The following is a 23,088-nucleotide window of genomic DNA, read 5'->3' as shown; positions in this document are numbered from 1 at the left end:
ACTATTTTATTTGATGACAAACTATTAATTACAATATCAAATGGACATTTATATATCCATACATGGGATCTGGAGGAACAGTGTTGAGGGTCAAGATCCCCAAGTCTCTATTCTGCATTTGGGGAACTTTTCCCCATGAAGGACAATCAGTGAATTTCCTAAAGCTGTATGTCTTCCTGCAATGACTCAGATTTTTAAACATCTCACCTAATTTTCCTCTGAACCAACTGAATTTTATAGTTTCAAATAGAAGCTTTTACTTTGCCCTTTTACATTCTCTAATTTTAATTATGGTAGATTCCATAGTTTCCTGGTCATTTTTAGATATTGAATAACTCTCACCCATGTTGTCCAATTTAAAACTTCATGTTCTTCTCTCATTTGCCATAACACCATCACCCTATTCTTCAGCACCAGCTAAGCTTTAGCCTGGGAAATCTCAGTGGGAGAGGTTGTGGTGTGCTATTTTATCTCTCTCTCTCTCTCTCTCTCTCTCTCTCTCTCTCTCTCTCTCTCTCTCTCTCTCTCTCTCTCCCCCCTTGGTTTGGGGTGGGAACCACTATAAATGGTTCTCTTTGAGTCTCTCTCTTCACCAAACTCTTCGAGGATAAGTGGACATACAGGAACCACTCTATTCCTCACCAGATGGATGACTCACAGATCTTAAACTCACAAATACATCCGAGGACCTAGTAGGAGAAATCATGATCATTGTATCACAGCCATTCAGTCCCTCTCCTGGTGAGCTTTGTTTGTTTGTATTTGGTTTTGTTTGGGCACTCTTAGAATATGGCTTTCTGTTTTCTCTTCTTTAATCTTAGATCTTGATAGCCATCGCAGGGGCAACAAGGGAAAGTGACAGTCATCCTGCAGATACTTCATGTTTCCCCATCCAATGCCATCAGTCCCCATTCCACATCCAGTCCTCCAGCTTCTGCCATTGGAGCAGAGCAGTTACATGTCTGCCTTCCTTACTGCCTTAAGACCCTTTATTTAGTCTTAGCTTACTTAAGCCCACCCCCCAAATCCTGCCATTGCTATTGCACTTGTTAGTATAATACCATTTTACTCAGAGAGAATCTCCTATCAGATAGACAAACATTTGGCTGGACAAAGTGGCAGATGGTACCTAGGCCTATTCATAGTTTCAAATGAATCAAAAAGCATGTTAGGTGTGATAAGAAACAACAATAAAATTTCAGCAATGTCAGAGAATATACAGGTTCAAATGAACAGAATCTAATCATTTTTGAAAAACCCTCCAGGACTTTTTTATGATCCATGAAAGAAAGTCACTTGTATTGCTTTTATAAGTTTTTTTTTATCTGAAATCATTCTCAAATTGATCACTCATCTAACTCACTAGACAAGGCTTCAGATGATTTTTGTTTATTTTCAATAATTAGGTTTGGCCCAAATTATCCTCTAGGCTACCACTGGGGAGGTTTAAAAATATGTTTTGTATTCTAGAGGCAATTCAAACAAACAAGTGAAAAACAAATCGAAGAAAAGAAAAAAGGAAGAATGTGAAATTTGGCACATTCATTTGCTTTCACCATAGCAACAAAACTGCCTCAAGGTTTATGGGAACCAAGATTTGTTTCTCACTCATGTGGCATCCAGGCTGCAGACTTGCACCTCCTCCATCTGGCTCCACCAGACTCGAGGCATCAGTGCTCAGCTCTGCTCCATGTGGTATTCAGTTCAGAAATGGAGGAACAGCCCCACCTGTTTTCAAGGCCCAAAGTAGAAGGACAAAAGGCCAAAGCAAAGCACAACAGTATATTTAAAGCATCTGTAAGGGCACGGGCATACATTTCATTCAGTCTCATTCTGTTGAACAAGGTAAAACTCATGGCTATTCTGACAAGAGCTGGAGAAGTATACTCTGCCTACAAGAACGCACTGGAAATCACTTGGCAAAGAGTATGGATGGACAATCTTCAGAAGAGAAAGCATCGAGTCAAGAACAAAAATCACATCTACCACTTAGTGCGGGCACAGTGGAAACATCCAAAATAGGAGTATATAACATTCTTAAAAGACGACTTTGGTGATGTTAATAATCATTAGCTCTAAAAATCATGGCATGCATGTAAATCAAGTCAGTTACCTACCTTACAGGCCCCCTCATAGGTTTAAAAGCTCTAAAATGTATACAATCTCTAGAGTACAGATTTAATTACTTTCCATTTATTCCCTTTGTTAATAGCTTTATATTTGAGTTGTTACAACAAAGTGATTTGTTGAAAAATATTTATTGCAAAATAATAATTGATTGGAAATTACAGAATTGCTGTTTAGTAAGATTTTTTTGTTTTTGTTTTGTTTTACTGCTATGACTAGAAGACTTGACAAGAAGAAGTAGAGGAGAAAAGGTTGATTTGGGGGCTCATAGTTTCAGAGGTCTCAGTCCATAGGTGGCCGGCTTCCTTCCCTGGGGTTCCAGGTAAGGCAGAAAACATCATGGTGGAAGAGTTTGGTAAAGGAACGCAGCTGGGAACAGGGTACCAGGAAGCAGAGAGAATGTGCTCTGCTCAACAAGGACAAAATATATCCTCCAAGGCATACCCCAGGGACCCACCTCTTTCAGCCACACCCTACCTGCCTATGGTTAAATTAATCCCTGTCGAGGGATTAATGCATTGGTTAGGATAAGGCTCCTATAACCCAATCATTCACCAAGTTTCTTGCATTGTTTCACACATGAATGTGGGTGTGTGGGGGGACACTTAATATCTAAACCATAACAATTGCCTTGGCCCATATAATGGCCTTTATGTGCTAAATTCAATAGACCTTTGGATTTCGTATTTCTAAAAGAGCAAATTAGTAATCTAACAACTGGCTAGTCAGATGGATCTCTGATTTTTTTCAAGGAGTATGTACCCAGTCCCTCAGTAGAGGGAAACATTGAATGTATGTCTTAACCACTGAAAGCTGGTGTTAGTGAGCTTTTTGTCACTATGACCAAAATACCTGACAAAAAAACTTAGACAACAAGATGTTTATTTCGGGTTCCCTGTTTCAGAGGTCCACTCTATGGTGGGCCAAATCCATTGCTCTGGTCCTGAGATGGAGAACATCATGGCAGAAGGGTGTGGCAGAGGCAAGCTGCTCAGCTTGTGGCAGCCAGGAAGCAGAGAGCCAGCAAGCCAGGGACAAAATATAATCCCCAGGGTCATGCCCCCTGTGACCTACTTTCTCTAGCAGCATCCCCACCTGGCTGCAGTTACCACCAAGTAGTCCATTCAGACTATTAATCCATCAAGTGGATTAATCCACTGATGATGTTAGAGCTCTCATGATCCAATATGTTCACCTCCGAACATTGCTGCATTGCCTAACACATAAGATTTTGGAGGGACACTTAGATCTAAATCACATCAGAAGTTAAATAAAGTTGATACTGAAATGAAAGTGACCACAACACTCGGAGCAACCAAAAGATCTTTATTGCAGCAGTGCAACAAAGAGAAAAGAAGGAAGGAAGGAGAGAGAGAGAGAGAAAGAATAGAGAGAGAGCAAGAGAGAAAGAGCAAGAGAAAGAGAGCAAGAGAGAGGGGGGCCTGGCAGGAGGGAGTTTTTATAGCCCAAATCTAATGGGGCCTCTGGGTCTGCAAGCTGCCTTGTTGGCCCGAGGGGGGTTGAGTGCTCAGCCTTGAGCGGGACTTGACACAAACAGGTGATAAAGGACCAGATAGAGGGGGGTTTGAGTGCGTGGACTATCTTGCAGCCAACATCTGTTCAGCCTGCTCTGCAGACAACACAGTTCAGCCTGCTCTGCACCCAACAGGTACTGCTAAAGAGATACCATTTTACTTGTTAATTGCACTGTTGAAATCTTACAATTAAAAATTCCACATAGGCATTGGACTTCAGCCTTTGTCTGTCCTGGGGTCCTAAGAACACCTGAAGAAGTCACATTCTAGATCCCCTTATGCTTACTAACCACTGGTCTCCTGAGCCACATACCTCAGCCCACAGAGAATAGCACCAGACACAGGAGAAAATAGGCAGGGGGAGTCCAGGGCTGACCTGAAATCCCTCATCACAGTAAAGATGAACCAATGACAGTTCATAACAGCACAACATCCCACACCATTGAGGCTGCCTGAGATTTTTACCCAGCCATGCATTTCCTGTACTTGAAGAAGGAAAAAAAGCATTCAATACCAGAAAAGAACTTCTGTTTCCCCTCTTCATCCACAGGAAATATACAAGTGGATAAAAATCTCAGGCAGCCCCAATGATGTGAGATGCTGTGCTGTTGGGAACTAAAATTAAGAGCAAGACTGAGGCAAAGAGAGCAAAGATGGTGTGATTACTCTGTTCTGTCCTGCTGGTAGACTGATGAAATATGAACTATCTCTACTTTTCCTGTGGCTCTAGCAAGTCAATCACTATGTGCCCAGAAGTAGCGATATGCATGATGAAATGGAGAAAAGCTTTAATATCCAAGGAAAATCTCCATTTCATGCTGGCTAAGGTTTGTGACTGTCTTAGCTATCTCTGAGTCTACCAGAATCCACTTAATTTAGGCAAATACCCTCCTGACAAATGTGCACAGTCACCCAAGATATGTTTCCTTCACTCTTTGCTTTTTTGCTTAAGGAATCTCACACTGTCAAAATCTCCTTTTAATCCTCTAAATTTTCTGCATTTATTTCTTTTTAATGTTGCCATAGCTTACAGTCTATAAGGCACTCAGACTCATGTTCAAAACAATATCAAATTTAAAATACAGTTGGATCTTGCAGATATTCAGATAAACAGGTCTCTAGAATTTTGAGATTTACCTCACAGTTTTTGCATGATCATGTTGCCCGCATCTCAAAAAACTAGTCCTTTAATGGCAAGCCCTCTTAATACTCCTCAGTCCCTTGGCCTTAACTTTCTATTTTTAGACATTTTATTTGGCATAAGCAATTCTGCCTCTCTCAGGTTACAATGTCTTTCTAAAGGATTTCTGTATACTTAAAGAATGGTGGTCAGCTGTTTTCCATAGCCTTATTAACAGAGGAAATGGGTAAAACTCACAGCATGAGGGACTCACCACTTTCTCATAGGGAAGGTCATTGACAGCCTACTGGAAACCCTCCACCCCAAACTATGTAGTATGGCTTTTCCTGCAGATGAAAATTAAGGGCCATGTTAATTTTTCTTGTCAGTAACAGCATCTGTGCCTAAGAGTACAGGAATGGAATAAGTGACCTCTCTTGGTCATTGCCAACCCTGTATGATTTCCATTCTGCCATGTAAAAACAAACTCCTTGCGTGTCAAATAAAAATTATTACAGAGCTTGTACCAGATCTCACCAGGAAAGCATGTAATTCTGGCAGGGATCGGGGTTTGAATGAAGTTCATTTTCCAAGGGAAAAAAAATCACAGTAGAATACACTGAGTTTTCTTAGCTTTTATGTTTTTTAGGACACGATCACATATTCTCTCTGCAAATCTTTTACACTCCATTTTATTTTGAACAAGGAATCAAACTGAGTGTTTCCTCCTTGGGCCAGAGTGAAGCAAGTATACTGCTCACGAGAGAAGCAAATTAATTTCTAGTAGAATAAGAAATAAGATCATTATGAACACAAATTAACTATACAATTCTGGCAGTCCCTGTGACATAAACCCTAAAATACATATTTTCTATCATTCAGTAAAAAGTTGTCAATTTCATCCATGCAGAACAACTTCTTTTTTATGAGGTAGACAGGAGTTGGGTGGTTAAAGAGTCATATTTATGTACTAGAACAGGTTAAAAAAGTTTCAAAAAACAAGAAACTCGATATTCAAAACATAAAAATGCTGGCAAACACTGATGTAAGATATAGAAATACTCTATTCATCAACTTTCTATTTCCTAGACTATAAAATGCTACATTACCCAGTTTTCAAAGTACTGTAAGAATCCAAGAGGTATATGATTCTTCATAAAATGTCTTGAAGTTTTACAAGTGCATGCTTGCATTTTCAGTTTTGCACTCACATGCACGCAACACACGTTTTTCAGGGTCTCTAAATAATGATGTGATTCATTGATTACATGTCTGATGTTTCAAAAATTTCATCACAGGGCTAAGTAGGAAAACTTTCAAGGTGTATGTAGTCTTCTTCCATTGAAAACGCACAAGCAGCAATAGAGTATATTTTCCTATAATTCGTCATTGGGTCCTTGAAGGGTTTTTTTTTGTGTGTGTGCATGTATGTGCATGCACACATACACATGTGTGTACATGTGTCTTAATATGTTATAAAAATAAATAAGAACTGTTATCTGGTGAAACAAAATGTTTTTAATTCCATTGGGAAAGGAAAAGAGGTTCTTGAAGATACCCAGCTTCATATGGATGGCAAAGGAGCAGGCATTCACTTTCAAGCAGTACATAATTGCTCAACTAATTTAAGTGTGTAAGAACAGAAGACAATGGACAAATAAAAATAATGAATATGTAAGAATCTTTGTAACCGAATACCCAGAGATGAAAAATTAGAAATTCAGAATTCATATACACACACACATACACACACACACACACACACACACACACACACACATGAATGCCAAACACAACTCCTTCCCCTAGGAGTCTATTCTCCTTTCTCCTAGTTCCTTAAATTCTTATTATTTTTCAGAAGAGGGGGAAACTAAAGACCAGTTTGAATTAAAAGAATCAATCTAAAAGAGATTAAGATTCAAAAGAATTCGTCTTCCTTAGTCTATGTCAGTGTTTTAGGGCATAATAGAAAGTAAAAGTTTTAGCACATTGTAATTGTTGTGAAAGCAATAGAAATTGTCACATGGAAGACAGAGTAATCAAATACTTGTCACTGTTCCATTATCTTGCAAAGTATTCTTACTTGCTTGTGCTCTGTGCCTCTGATGTACATGACATGAGCAAACTGCAGGGCAGTCAGAAGTTAACTTGGGGAGGCTGCAACATACAGATGGACTAATGCTTTTGATTGCCTAGTGTATACATTGTGCTAAACACTTTCCAAACATGTAGCTCCTTCTATGTTCTCTACAGCTCTCTGTAATCAGTTAACTTATTTATAGTTGATGAAATAATATCTAAATATATTTATGTAACTTGTAAGTTACAGAGTTGGGGATTGAGCCCAGAGAGGTCTGAAAGTTTAAAAAGAAAAGAAAAACAGAGATATTCTCTTGCCTCCAGGTTATCAAGCGAAATGCTGGAGAGCAGAGCAATGCCTAGGTATGTGACTGTGTGGGGATGTGACAATTTAAAGAAAAGAAGAAAGAAGCCATGCTGGATGATTAAGTCACACCATAGCATAGTTACTTATAAAAACTATTTCTAAAGCTCTTTGTCCATATTTTAATAAGTTGAAGATGTTCTTGAGATAAGTGTTTGTTACAGAATTAAGAAGGTGGAAAGAAAAAGTGCATTGTGAATTGAAATGAGAAAAGGCAAGGTCTCATATTGATTCTTCACTCTTGGAATCTCATTAACTATCAGATGGAATTTGATGACTGCCCACAAATAAACAGCCTTTCTCCCGTTCTTAGCTGTTAAACTGCCCAAAGCCACCCATGCGGATTAGTCTGAAATGCTCTTAATGCTCCTGCTGGTGGTTAAAAAATCAGCCTTAGATACCAGAATTCTTTTTCTCTCTTTCCTTCAGGCTGCTAAAAGATGCACAGAATGAGGTTTATTTTAAAAGCTGGTATCAGAAGCTGTTGGCTGCTCTCCAATTCTGTGCAGGAAAAGCCTTGAATGATGAGTTTTCTAAGGAGAGGAAACTCATCAAAATTCTGGGAGATATTGGAGAAAAAGTCAAGTCTGCAAGTGACCCTCGAAGACAGGTTTGTTAAGAAACCAATCTCAATATAGTGAAAATTATTTTATTTTTAAGTTTGATTCAATTAAATTTTAATTTCATAGCTTAGAAAAAAAAACCCTTGACTATACTTAATTATAAGACATTTAATTACTTTTACCAAGTTTTTTTTCTTTTCCACTGAACTTTCCTAAAGTTAATTTCTATCACCCAGGACATGGTTTTGTGATATAAGTTCCATGTGGCACAGACAGAACAAGAAGAGACCTACTAAAAGGCAGTTTAATCACAAAAGCCTGGAGACAATCTTAAAATGGCAGCACTACTCCAACTTAAGTTTTCTTTTTTTTTTCAAAACAAATATAAAATGACCTAAATGAAACAAATGAATAGTGTTCCAGATAGTGATATTTTTACAAAGATCTTAGATGATAGTTAAAATACTGTGCCTGTTTCTCACTGATTATAATAGTAAACCTTGCTATTCTTTTCCTTGGTCTAATAGAAGAACATTTGCTCTTTTTAATTATCTGCATCAATAGTTCCCTTCCCTGATATAGACCATTAAGGAAGGTTCTCTTAAGTTCAACATTTGACATACAGGGTGATGGTGGACATTCATCCATTGTATGAGGAACATTATTCAATAACAATTGAGGACTCACTACAGACTTGAAGTTAAAGGAAGAAATATGACTAAAGCATGAGTCTTGTCCTCAAGGGAACTCAGATTTTCTCCACTCACTGTCTAAAATCAACAAGATTGTTCAACCAAATGATATGAAAACAGTAATTTGCAAAGTGTCCCAGAATTTTTTCTTACTGGTAATCACTTCATTTAATAGAAATGCCAGAAACTAAGCTACTTCACCTACATAGGAGAAAATGGAAAAGAAAAAGCATAAATATTTCATTTTCAAATGGGAGATATACAAGATTTGGCTAAAAGGAAGAAACCTGAAGATAATCACATAATTGGCAATGCAAATTTTGAAAATTCTGTAATTTCTCATACTGCTATATAAAATCATTAATTGTTTTCTAGTGATGGACAAAAGATTGGTAGCAAGTAAAATAATTTGGTTTAAAATTTACAGTCTGTTTATAAATTTGATCTTTATTGCTTATATTTGAAAATCCATCACATAATTGTGGTGGACTCTACAATTAATTAGTCCTAGTGCCTTTTTTTGACAATTTGCATCAAGTTTCAGAGTGATACTGACAATATCCATCCAAATCTATTTCTCTTGCCTTAACTGACAGCTTTTGTGAAAACAACTCTTCACAAGGAAGCCTTTAGAGTTTCTCCCCTTTTATGTTACTGATAGTTTTTTTTCTTCTACTTAAAAAAAGCATTTAATTAACATAACTATACAAATTGGAGAAAGTTTACTTAAACAAAGAGGTCAGAGATTTGCCTACAGGATATTCAGCATGCAAGGCCAATCTAGATAAGGCAAGAAGAGCAGATAGAAACAAAATTCCCATAGTGAAATTTTACTTCAATCTCTACCTTGCTCTTTTTAGATTCTGGGAACAGCAGATTGTATTATTTGCTGGTGAACCAAGAGTAAGAGTTAAGAAACTTTTGACAGTCACTTAAACATTATGAATCTGATAACTTTATCTTCAATATGGCCTTAAGGAGTATTCAAAATTGAACTAAAAGAAGCTTTTAGTTTTGTTTTATGATTAATTGTGATTGTTTTCCACCTTTTTTTAAAGGATGCACAATTCTAAATGTGTCATTTGTGATCTCTGACCTTCCACAGTTTCTGTGGAGTACCAATGGGATTATTAATATTATATTACATATAAAGCATAAATAATATGCTAATTGGCATCTAGTAAATTATTCGTTCAAACATATTGTTTCTGACAACATAGTACAATTGTCATTGTCACTAATATATGTGAATATGTTCTAAAATGCACTATTTCTATTAAATATAAATCTTGAGAGTTATAAACTAAAATTTCAGAAAATTATCAGAAAAAAAATAATCATGTTGCTAATTCCTTTAAGCAGGAGTTGCAAATTGGTGGGCCACAGGTCAAGTCCAACCCATTGTGTTTTGTTTGAACAGAATAGCGCCTTAATTGGTATTTGCTTTTAACTGAGTTTTAAGTCATTGAGAAAGGGCATGCACTCTTGGTTCCCCCTTTTCCCTAATATTTTCTTTAGTCCACTGCCTCCTGATACATGACTTCATCACCTGCCTGGCTCGAAAGTCATCTGAGTATGCTGTCTCTGAATGGAAGAGTTTATTTAACCAATAGAAGAAGACTATAATTGAAAATAAGGGTCTGGTTTCTTAAATACTTTTTTTTTTTCAAATGACTTTTTCCATAGGAGGTACTAAGGAAAGAGATTGGCAGACTAGAACAATTCTTTCAAGACATCAATAGCTGTCATCTTCCTCTGAACCCTGCGCTATGTATAAAAGGGATTAATCGTGATGTAAGTCAACTTAGTAGATAAATTGAATATTTCTGTTTTGTGTTGTTTAGTTTACCATATTTTTGGGGGGATGACATAAAGAATTCATAAATTGACATTACAATTATTTTAAAGAAAAAATAATTGAATCCAATCTGCACTGTGTGTGTGCTTTCTCTATTTGACATACTATGACCAGTTGGGATCTCCTTGGCCTTGTATGGTTTGTTGTTTTGTTTTCATTTTTAAAAAAAAAATTAAGAAAGGTACTTCTCTTATTGAATTGATTTACTTCATTTAAAGTGGTTGATTTGGTGATCCCCATGCATGGACCATTCCCTATTTCCCTTTGAGTCACTAAGGGATGGACCAGCTGGGAAAGTTGGTTATAATTTCATGCTTTATTTAGACTATGCATACAGTCATGTTTAGTACACTAATGTTAATTATTAACTACATCACATCCATTTTTATTCAATTTAAAATTAACTGGTACCCATATGTCAGTATGCCATACACTTGTGATTTTAGTCATATCTGGAAAGCATTTCCTAGTTACTATCAGATTGACAACCTCCTAAGCCTTCTCTTCCTAATCCTCTGTCATGTGGTACATCCTCTACCACTGTACTTATTTTTCCTTCGTTCCTGTAAAGTTTTACTTCCTCCTTCTCAAAAACCAGAGACTAGAAAGACACTAATAAAGAAATTATTGATAAGTGAGATTTCAAAGTGAAGAGGTTAAGGAATCATGCATTCACAATGAATAATTTTTAAGGGAAATCATCAGTCAAGAAAATAAACAAAATAATTAGAGAAGAATTAGACTATTGCTAGTATAAATGCAAACAGGTTTGCTAAAAACTTGATACCAACATCTTCCTGCCTCTCTCACTACCAAGATATCCTACAAATTTTCCTGATATGCTTATAAACATATTTTGAAAAATAAAAATAAGGCTCTCTGTTTTTCAACTGTTTTAAGATGTATATCAAATCTCTCTTTCTCTATTTCAGTTTTTCTATTTTACCATTTATATAAAATAGTTCTGTAAAACTGATGCACTCTTTCCTGTCTCTCGACTGTAGTTATCCCAATCCAATTTTTAAATTCTGCTCTGATATAGTTTCTCATTGCTTGCCTTTCCCTACTTAGAACCTCCTTTTTTGGTTTATTTTGTTTAGTCTATTTGCTAAGCTAATGTTCCTCACAGTCTTCAAGATCCAGGTCACCTTGGAAACACCTTCTTCTTCAAATGCTTTTTCATTCAACTGTAATAAATTGCCTTATGAAATATTTTCATTTAATGCATATGTATATCCTTTTATATCAATATGGAAAGCTTTTTGAGGGTGAATATGATGCTTTTTTCTGTAAGAGTATAAGTAATTGTTTGTGCATATTAGTTGTTAAATATATAATACTTTTGATATGACCCTCAAAAAAATGTACTACATGTGCAAACCAAGGATGAAACAATGAAAACAGAATTGCTATAGATGATATAGTTAAGAAGAGGGGGGCTAAGCCCTGACTCAGTTTCCCTTTTACTTTTGTCTACCCCTGGACTTGAGATTCCTCAAAGAGATCCCCCCAAATTGGAGTAAAGGGTTTGAAAAGTTCTAATCCAGACTCACTTTTTGCCTCATATGGAATTTCTGAACTCTATTTCATGACAGGGTCACGTGGTCCCTAATTAATTGATTCTCATAGCAGAAATTCATGTTTAACAAGCAGTCTCACCCATGGAACTCTAAAACTCAAAATTGATTCACTAAGCAAGGGGTTATACTTTCTCAGAGGTTAGGTTAGGTTTAGGTTGAGAAAAAAGTTAAGCAATAGATCCTTTCCTCTGAGTTTATACCTATGTCAGATATCTTAAAGATAATGGCATTTAAACTGATCCTTCAATGTGTATTGATGTCGTATTTTACTAAGTTGATAAACTGAAAGCATCAAATCCCTTTCCTTGCTTTTGTATTGATTTAACTCTTCACTTTCAACATGAACTCCTAGGAGTCCAAACACAAACAACCTTTCAACACTCAAACAACTGTAAATAAAATGAAAGGGATATTCGCAATAAGGAGAATGTAAAGTAATCAATATTGTAAGGCAGAAAATGAAAATTCAAAATGTAACTGATAGAAATGAGGAAAGCAAATATGTGTTATGCTGTCATTCATAAACAAAATGTTCATTAACAAGTGGGAAAGAAATGTATTTTTCTTTCAAAGTATCTGACTAATGACAGGCACAGTGAGGGTATTTTATATCAACTAGCTCATATATTACAAAAATGTAGGAGGTAAGCATTGTCATCTTCATTTTTACAGTAGAATACAAATACATTTAGTAACTTACTTGAGGTCATACAAATAATGAGTTACAGAGCTCAGATTTGAATTCAAGTCTTTCTTAACTCTGTATCTCTGTTTCCTTAAAGTGTGCTGTAGGACAGAAATAATTTTGTTTATAGCAGCACAATTCACAATAGCTAAACTGTGGAACCAACCTAGATGTCCTTCATTAGATGAATGGATAAAGAAAATATGATATATATACACAATGAAATATTATTCAGCATTAAAAGAGAATGAAATAATGGCATTTGCAGGTAAATGGATGGAGTTGGAGAATATAATGCTAAGTGAAGTCAGCCAATCCCCAAAAAACCAAATGCTTAATTTTTTCTCTGATTTAAGGCTGCTGATTCATAATGGCGGGGTGGAGTAGGGATGAGGACATGGGAGAATGGGAGAATTAGATGAACTCTAGATGGGGCAAAGGGTTTGAAAAGGAGAGGAAGGGGAAAGGAGGGGGCATAGGGGTGGGAAAGATGGTAGAATGAGATGGACATCATTACCCTAAGTACACGTATGAAGACACGAATGGTGTGACTCTACTTTGTATATAACCAGAGATATGAAAAATTGTGCTCTATATGTGTAATATGAATTATAATGCATTCTGCTGTCATATATAACCAATTAAAATTTTAAAAATCAAAGAAGATAGCAATTTTAACATTTACCTATTAACCAACTAGTACAAACACAATACCTACATACTTCCTAGTTTACTTAAACCTTAAATATAACACTACAGATGCTCAGTGAAGAAAAATTGTAGTTGAAGATTTACAACCTGCTAAAAAGCTGGCTTTTCAGTTTCAAACTGAAATAACAACAACAACAACAAAGAAATGTATTAAAATTTAAAAGTACTTGACTAGTGTCAGGCACAGTGTAAGGTATTTTATATGCATTAGCTCATATATCTGTTACCAAAATGTATGAGATAGTATTCCCCCTACCCACAAAAGTATGTTCCAAGACCCCCAGTGAATGCCTGAAATCACAGATGTATTAAACCCTACATATACTATACTTTCTCTTATACTTACCTATGAAAAAGTTTAATCTGTAAATGAGGCATAATAAGAGATTAATAACAATAACTAATAATAAAATAGAACTATCATAACAATATGCTGTAATAAAACTGCCAGCATCAATACACTATAATAAAATTACAGCATCACCACTTTCATGTATTCGGTAATTAATAAACAAAATGAGGGTTACTTGAACACAAGCACTGCCTATACTGCAAAGGTCGATTAAAAATCAAACAGGCTACTAACTAACAGGAAGGTAGCATATACAATGGGAATATACTGCAAAAAATGAATGTATGTGAATCATTCACATACTGGGAATGGTGGAGTGGCATGATGTAAGATTTCATCCCACTACTCTGAATGGTATGTAGTTTCAAACTTAAAAATATTTCTTTCTGGAATGTGTCCTTTTAATATTTTCAGACCATGGTTAACTAAAGGTAAACTTAAACTGCAAAATGCAAAACCTTATAGAAAAGCGGACTGCTATAAAGGAATCGATTGTTAGACTAAAGTTTACTTGTTTTTAATAAATACGTTTCTCTGTTCCAAAGTGTAAAAATTACTTATATGTGTTTTATTTGTTCATATACTAAATAATGCAGAGGATTATGATTATAGGAAAGACGATTATGTTTGCTTTATTCCATTCACCATTTTTCTCGTCTTCCTATAGGCATGTTCATATTTCACATCTAATGCTCTGCCATTGAAGATTACTTTCATCAATGCTAATCCAATGGGCAATAACATCAGCATTATTTTCAAGGTACTGTACCCCTTCCAAAACATCAAATTGATTCTATAAGCAGAACTATTGATTTATTACTCACAAGAAGAAATGATTACAGCTATTTTCCTCTGGCAACAACAGAGATTTCTCAATTATTTTAGATTCTGCCTTTTTACAAAATTATAATACATGCCAAAGTATGATTGGCAATAAATCAAATATTACTGGCTCAAATCCAGAGAACTTTCAGTGCAGAACTTAAGAATATACTTAAATAAATGAAAGTATGTGATTACTTTTTAGTTGCACAGAAAGTCGAGTGTATGGTTAGCCCTTAAGAGGAAAGTTTTCTTTTGGCCTTGACACTGAATTAGAATCACAATTAGTGGTAACACAAATGATGTCAATTAATTTAACATATGATTTTTATCTGAAAGTACTTGCTTGTTTTAATAAATTGGATCATTTTATTTTTTTGCAAATACAAAGGAAATAGATACAGGTTCCGTTCTCATCGTAAATGCCATAGGGGGAAAAAAAAAGAATAAAAGGGAGTATCAGAGTTATAGACTGGTAGGAAAGAAGGACTAATGAGAGAACTGTTAGGTAACAAGTAAGACTGCCAATCATCCAGCTAATTTAGTCAATTATTCAACAAGGTCTCAGAGTGAATCTTTGGTGGATTCTGACTGTCTATTTTTAAGAATGAGGATTATCATGCCTACACTTCTGCTTTGACCTTTGTAACCTCAATTGTTTGTGGGTCTCAATGCTGTATTTTCAGAAAGGAAAAAACTCCACAAACTCCCATCTTGTCAAGATTTTCTGTGTATAATTTAGAAAACATTTTCGGAATCTAACGGTTTATTTGTTTGGGAGCATGGTAGTATCCTTCCCCTTTGGACATACTGCAACTCCTTCACCTTTCCTAGAAAAATCACCTCTTCATCATTTCTTATTATTATCAAAGTTAGCTCTCTCTCCAAAAACTAACTGCCTCATAACAAGAGAAATCATTGACACAATCTGCTGAATCATGCGTGTACTATTTACTAAGTCAAAAACTCTTCGTTTTCCAACTATGTATCAGTGCATAAGCTTATGCATACCAGATGATCTTCACTTAGAAACAGATCTCTTGGTGAAATTTGAAATTTGGGTAAACATCTGTTCACCCTCTCTTCACTAGACTCTGAGAAATCTGAGAAATCGCACACAGATAATAAATGGAAAGATTATTATCAGGAACAACATTCCAAGCAGCCTTTCTAATTTGGTGTCTTCTGCAATCATGTTAAGGGAAGTTCTTGTTTTCTTTGGTATTCTATCAGAAACATAAGGTACTTTTAGTGCTAATAAAACACGTGAAACCAGTCTAAGTCAGGCTGGAAATGTATCCAGGAAAAGAAATGACATATACCATATTTGAATGCTTTTAATGGAACTCAAGGAGAAACTCAGAGTCTATAATTTTGTTTCTAACAGGCTGGAGATGATCTTCGCCAGGATATGCTTGTTCTGCAGATTATTCAAGTGATGGACAACATTTGGCTGCAGGAAGGCCTAGATATGCAAATGATCATTTATAGATGTCTATCCACAGGAAAAAACCAAGGTCAGTATAAATTAAAAAATGAGTCAACTTACATTATTCATCTCACACATTCACTGATAATATGCCACAAAACTTTCTACAGCTTTCATTTTAGAGTACAAATTCAAAAATCCAAAGAACTATACAAATTCTTCCTTTCTAAAAGAAGAATTTTCTCTGGAGGCTGAGGCAGGCAGATTGCAAATTCAAAGCCACCACAGCAACTTGACAAGGCTTTAAGTAACTTAGCAAGACCCTTTGTCGAAATAAAAAACAAACAAAAAAAGGCTGGGGATGTAGCTCAGTGGTAAAGTACCCTTGGGTTTAATCCCCAGTACAAAAAAAAATGAAGAAGAAGAAATTTCAAAACTGATAAGCCAAAATTTATATAAAGCATAACATGCTTTTAAATAGTAATTGGACCTTTTCAAATTCAAATGTTAATTGTGATGTTCTTTTGAGTATTTTAAGAAGTTGGCTATAGCTGGGCACAGTGGCACATGCCTGTAATCCCAGCGGTTCAGGAGGCTGAGGCAGGAGGATCTTGAGTTCAATATCAGCCTCAGCAAAAGTGAGGCACTAAGCAACTCAGTGAGACCCTGTCTTTAATACAAAACAGGGCTGGGGATATGGCTCAATGGTAATGTGCCCCTGAGTTTAATCACTGGTACCAAAAGAAGAAAACAGCTACACTAAGAACTCATTTTTTCCTCATTTCCTTAGATAATATAGATGCTTCTTGACTTACAATGGAGTTATGCATTGATAAAGCCATCATAAAGTGAAAGTGTACTGTGTCAAAAATACATTTAACACACCTAACCTACCAAACATACTTCATCAGCACGATGCACCACAGAGTATCTGTTGTACATCCTTTTGATTATGTGGCTAACTGGGAGTTATGGCTCACTGCCTCTGCCCAGCATCAAAAGAGAGTACTGTACTACATAGAGGTAGCCCAGGAAAAGACCAAAATTGAAAATTGGAAGTACTGTTTTCTACTGAATGCATATCACTTTTGCACCATTGTAAATTAGGTAAATCTAAGTCAAATCATCATAAGTCAGGTACCATCTGTAATAGAAAAGTCTACTCATTCTAAACAAATACAGTTACTACCTTAATGTTAACATAAATTTTATATATTTAGAACAGAACTGAAAATTCTAATTTCTAAGACTTTTGAGAAGATATAATATCAACTCAAAAGCGGTCACACATGCAAACTGTGAGCACTTTTTGCTTTTCCTTTATAAAAGCCAATAAATTAATAGGGAAACATAGTTTCATTTTCAATGAAATAATGTACACCCAAATTATGACCAAAGCATCAGATGAAAGTTGTTCTTAATTACAATCATGCTAAATTGAAGAAACAATTCCCAATATATCATAATCACTTTTACATAAGAACACGGCCATTTAGAATTCATTATAATCTGTATGAATTATAACAGACACATACATGTGTGTAAACAGAGGGCTGAAACCATATCCCTGCACAAGGGACCTACTCTGTGTAGTTAATTTTTTAAAATTCAAACAGAGCTACAGTTTAAACCTGTCAGGCAACCCCAAAGAGCTATCACTGCCTTATTCCTCAGTTCCTGAGGGCCCAACAGACTCAAGGTCAACTGTGACTTGAGACTTGAATACGAAGGATAGAAGGGCCTCCAAGCTACGTTTCCTTGCAACCCAATACCTCAAAGTGGCTCAATAATAAGTCATACCACCAAATTATTTTGATTCTGATAGTAGAACTCTTGTTTCCATGCCCAATGTCCCATCTCTGGACCCATTCTAAAGCTTTAGTTCAAAAAAAAAATTTTTATTGTTACTGTGAGATTGTTATTTCTTAAGTTTTGACCTCCCTTTTCTCACATCAGAGACCTAATCTTTCATATCCTCATATACTAAAGAAGTAAAAATAAAGCCAAATGAGCCAGGCTGAGCTTTTTAATGTAACCCAGATCACCTTTCCTTCATACATTGAATAAATCACTGATCCCAATGGAATTCTTCAGTTCCATCCATTCAGATCTGTTTATAATCACAGAATGTAATTGTGGCAAAAAAAAATCTCTTCAAGTTTATAAAAGAATTCAGCAAAATATTACCGTAGACTTGCCCAAAGTCGAAGATGCCATAAAACAAACAAGTCCCCCACCTTCTACTGACAAGCTTCTATGAATATCAGATTGTATAGGACATGACACCAATAAAACACTTCTTGAAGAAAAATAGAGATTAAAACAAATGTCATTTTTTTAGAAGATTAGGTTATGTTCTTCATCAGGTTCCAAGATTGATATTGAGTATCTGCTGTTCAAAAAAATATTTAATTTTTAAAACTCAATCATCTCTCTATTTGTACAGTTATATCTGTGTCCCTGGTCCCTCTGGGCATTTGAGTTTGCAGCTCTTACACTTGTGCAGATTATGGAAATGAGAACTCTTTATTTTAATTTCTTTCAATGATTTTATTTATAAAACTCTGCACTGAGGGGTGTTTTGGGACATTTGTCTTGGGAGAGTTTTAAGCACTGAGTTTTAATTGCTATTCTGTACACACTGAAAATTAGAAGCCTTGAAAATATTTACATGCTAATAACCTCTGGTGCACAACGCAAAAAACCTTGGCCACTGGAGCAAAGGTCCTACTTAAGTTCAATCAACACATGCTTCCCTTAAAAAAATTCCTTCTTATAGTTTCTCTCTAATGTGAACTGCAAAGGAAAGAGCAGGTGGCTTCCATGTGTTTACTGAAAATATTCTCTTCCCTAGCAGAAATGTAACATTTAACTGTTATTAATATGAACATTGACTTTGATAATATATTTTAAATGTTGTTTATGGAGATTTGCATTGGATTCACTTAAGGCAGAAATATTTTGGTCATATAAGCTCAAATGTCCTCCCTTACAGGCCAATGGGTGTCCCAGTCATGACACCTAATCCTCTCTTCTGTTGATTCAGTGGGGACTCTGAGAGATCGCCTAGATTGGCTCTCTACCATAATTCTACAAAAAATATTAAAATTGTTATGATAGATCTCATCCAACCCCAAGTGATCCCTGGGATTTAGGAACAATTACAAGGAGCCCATCCAGATAGGCTTCTGCAGAAGAGAAGTCTTAGAAAGGAAAAGGGTAATCCAAATAGTCCTGACAACTATTGTTGCTGTTACATAGATCAAGACATATTTTCTAAATCTCCCTCATCCTGGGAAGAAAGAACCATTTCCTTAATCTCTTTTTTCTAATCCACCAGGACTAATACAGATGGTGCCTGATGCTATCACCCTGGCAAAGATCCATCGCCATTCTGGGCTGATAGGACCCCTGAAAGAAAACACCATCAAAAAGTGGTTCAGCCAGCACAACCACTTAAAGACCGATTATGACAAGGTCTGTCCTGCTGCAACTAATTTTAAGTAATGTGCTTAAATAAAAATATGCTTTGGTTCATTAGGTATTCTGATTCATGGGAAAGTAAATTAAGTACACCTTGAGTTCTAATTCTCTCATCATCAGTCTCATAATAATGACACAGTTTAAATGACATATTAACGAGATGAAACATTTCTATGTTTGGTTTTCATTCTCAGTGAAATTCCTAGCCATTAATAAAACATCTCTTTGCTCAGCTGCCTCTCTTACAACAATTTCACCCAAGATGATGGCCCCTTGAAACTACCTCCTTCAAGTAATTTCCACTTGTTTGTACACAATCTCTAATTTCTATAAATAACCACCCCTCCTTTGCTAATACTTTGTTACTTGCTCTGCTTTTCTGCCTATCATTCTTGTGATGGTTTGTAGAATGTATAATTGTGTGTGTGTGTGTGTGTGTGTGTGTGTGTGTGTGTGTACTTTTCAAAATGTACTGCAAACATTTTGCTCCCAGTTTATATCACTTTGACATCTGGTCTATAATGTACAGTCGTGCAGTTTCTGCTCTATACTAGGCTCCTGAGTGAAGGTTGAGTGTGACTAGAGTCAGGCCTAATTCTACTTACCAACTCATGAACTTGTATAGTTTGGTAACCCAGAGCACTAATTCATCTAAAATTCTAATACTCGCCAATGTTAATTTGGTCAGAACTGCCCTGGGCACTGACATCCTCTCATTCTGGGAGACTTTTCAGTTCTGGGAAAACAGGGATGATTGCTCACCCTATCCAGCATGGGCCATGATAAGGAGACTGAGGAATTCCTCTGTTCCATACCACAATGAACTTGAAGGGAAGCCAAAAGCAGGGTTTTAGGTGCCAAATAACAAATAATGAGATTATCTTAAAATATGCCTTTTAACTATTCCTAAAATTTCAACTTGATTTTTGCACACACAGCTCTCATCAATGCTTTGAAGTGTATCCACATACATTTGCTTTACACAACTACCATGTATAGGAAATGTGTGACTATCTTCATTTTATAGGTGAAGAAATTCTAGACAGACAAATAATTGACTTGATCAGGTACCTGAGCTCAAGCCCTGGAACTAAGCGATCCAAGTGTCCTGGCATGTATTTCAGTGTCACAGACTTCCACTCCAGCAAGTTTTCCATGTCATTCTGGGATACTTGTAACCTTTACACAACCAACCCCTCATGGTTACACAAAGTTGATGAACGTGATGCATGTTCCTAAGACCACTTTTTGGTGGGGGTAGTGGACTATTTTTGGAAAGAAATCTCTGATTATTAAAGAAGCATAAGCCACAATTAATTTAGTGGTAATCTGCTTCTAGCCACACAGACATTCACTAATGTATATTGTACTGAAATACTTTCAGAAATTAACTGGATAACCTAAGGGTAAACAAGATGTTACTAGTAACTCAGTATAGGTTTTCTGTGTCCCCAAAATTCAAATATTTAAAAATGGTATTTAAAATATTTTAAATGTTGCCTCTGTGGAAAGACAGTGTTGGTCCATGTTGGTTTTTCTTCTTTTATTTTGAAAAAAAAATTATTCAATATTGTATAGTTGAGGCATCAAAAATAAATACAGAAATCCTCTCCAGCAAGCTAAGAAAATTAACTCCATGTGAATGAGACACTTTTCCCCAATTTTCATGAAAAAGAATGGGAAAGAGGAGATTGCTTCATGATCTTCTATCTCATATCAAGAATCAGCCACTTATTCAGGCCCTTCTCTCTGTTAAGATACAGAAATTGTTCTCAATTGTGTAAAATTTTGCTTTTCTCGTTTATTTTTTACCATTATCTCTGAGGCTAACACATTTTCTCACTTTTTTTTTCTATTTTTGTGTTATTGTTTCTCAATTCATTAGGCCTTGAGGAACTTTTTCTATTCCTGCGCTGGCTGGTGTGTGGTAACGTTCATCCTGGGCGTCTGTGACCGTCACAATGATAATATCATGCTGATAAAGTCAGGCCACATGTTTCATATTGACTTTGGAAAATTTTTAGGTCATGCACAAACATTTGGAGGGATAAAAAGGTCAGTGCACAAATGTTTATTATAATAATTAAGCAATGTCCTAAGTACCATATAACATGTAATAGCATAAAAACTCTGAAGATGACTTGCTTCCCATCTCTCAAATCCCCCTAGGCAAAGTAAATGTGACTATATACCTAAGAAGAATGAGGAGCAAATTTTTGTTAATGAAACAAATTGGGTTTTTGCAAATTGTTAGTGGAACTGAATAAAATCATGCTAAGTGAAATAAGCCAGACTCAGAAATTCAAGGGTTGAATGTTTTTTCTCATTTGTGGAAGCTAGAAAGATAAAAGGAATAATAATAATAATAATAATAATAATAATAATAATGATAATAATGAAAAGTGATTTCACAAGAACAGAAAAGAGATCAGTAGACTACAAGTGGGAGACAAAGGGAAGAGAGGAAGAAAAGGAAAAGAATAGGGAATTATGCTATGTGCATGTATGAATATATCACAATGCATTCCAATTTTATATGAAACTGAAAATAAATAGAAAGAAGACTAATACAATAGAGGGAGGGTATGGAAGAGAGAAAGGATGGGTCCAAAAGAAAAAGTACTGGGGATTGAAATGGAGTAAACTATGTTACATCCATTTATGACTATATCACAATAAATCCCACTATTATGTCTAACTATCCTGCACTAATTTTAAAAAGTAAAAAAAAAAAGTTAATAGACTAGCTCAGCCTTCCCCCATGAGATACTAATCCCATCCCAGCTTGAGTTATTTGAAGTCATAGTTTTGCTTTCCTGTAGACCTTGAATAGACGGTGAAACCCGAGTTGATGCGCTCCTACATCTGGTATATTGCCCAAAGCATCACCACTGTTCTATCATAAAACTAGCACACCTCCCACACTGAATTAGCCTTGAATCATTCCAGAAATGCAGAATGAGTACCTACCATTCAAGGGCATTGAGCATACAACAGCAAACAAAGCAGATGCCAACTCTGACTTCTTTGTCGTAGGCTGGACAGACAACTAAACAAATAAATAAGTGAAGGAATAATATTAGGAACTGAGAACTTCCATTAGCAAACTAGAGCAGAGAAATGGTGTAGAAAATGACCGGGGCAGGGATACTATTTTAAAGAGGCCTCTCAGAGAAGACAAAGAGCTGGGTAATGAGTGGTCACCTGGTGGAGATCCACGAGAAGAGTGTTCCAGGATGAGAGATCACACAGAACAGCCCTTCTCAGTTGAGTTCTCCAGAAACCTAGAAATCCTATCTCCATGCTTACACCAACTCTGAGGTTGTCTTAAACTTTCTGACTTCTGTGAGAGAAAAAAAAAAAAACAACATCTCACTTATGAATGTGAAGGATTTCACATCCTCTGCATAAACAAACAATCCCTTCTTAAGTTTTAATTGTGAGATTAAATAGGATTTACACCAGCAGATTAAATCAAAGGGCAGTTCAGCCCCAGTATTACTTAATGATTCTGGATAAAATTTGGCTGATCCCTACAGTGGAAATAAGAAATTCCTTCAGCCTTCTGATGCCGGTTGGCTTTCTTTTGAAGTATTGCTTAATCATTTTCTTTATTCTTTTTAAATTTTCTCTCGCAAAGATACAAATTGAGTAGTCACCAAATTGTGCAACCACAATTTTCACTCAT

At 35.9% G+C, this 23,088-nt stretch overlaps 1 protein-coding gene across 1 annotated transcript in view; it reads left to right on the top strand.

Moving 5' to 3' along the window:
• Positions 1-23,088, top strand: part of Pik3c2g (phosphatidylinositol-4-phosphate 3-kinase catalytic subunit type 2 gamma) — a 318,773-nt gene that overhangs the window by 192,609 nt on the left and 103,076 nt on the right. Inside the window, exons 18-23 of the mRNA XM_078015186.1 lie at positions 7,655-7,835; positions 10,167-10,274; positions 14,334-14,426; positions 15,876-16,005; positions 19,258-19,394; positions 21,286-21,455. Coding sequence (XP_077871312.1) covers positions 7,655-7,835; positions 10,167-10,274; positions 14,334-14,426; positions 15,876-16,005; positions 19,258-19,394; positions 21,286-21,455 — 819 coding nt within the window. The remainder of the gene's footprint in view (positions 1-7,654; positions 7,836-10,166; positions 10,275-14,333; positions 14,427-15,875; positions 16,006-19,257; positions 19,395-21,285; positions 21,456-23,088) is intronic.

Source organism: Ictidomys tridecemlineatus, chromosome 6, assembly GCF_052094955.1.
Source record: "Ictidomys tridecemlineatus isolate mIctTri1 chromosome 6, mIctTri1.hap1, whole genome shotgun sequence".
Lineage (NCBI taxonomy): Eukaryota > Metazoa > Chordata > Mammalia > Rodentia > Sciuridae > Ictidomys > Ictidomys tridecemlineatus.
Note: the sequence above shows the minus strand (reverse complement) of the source record. Positions and strands in the feature narration are given on the sequence as shown.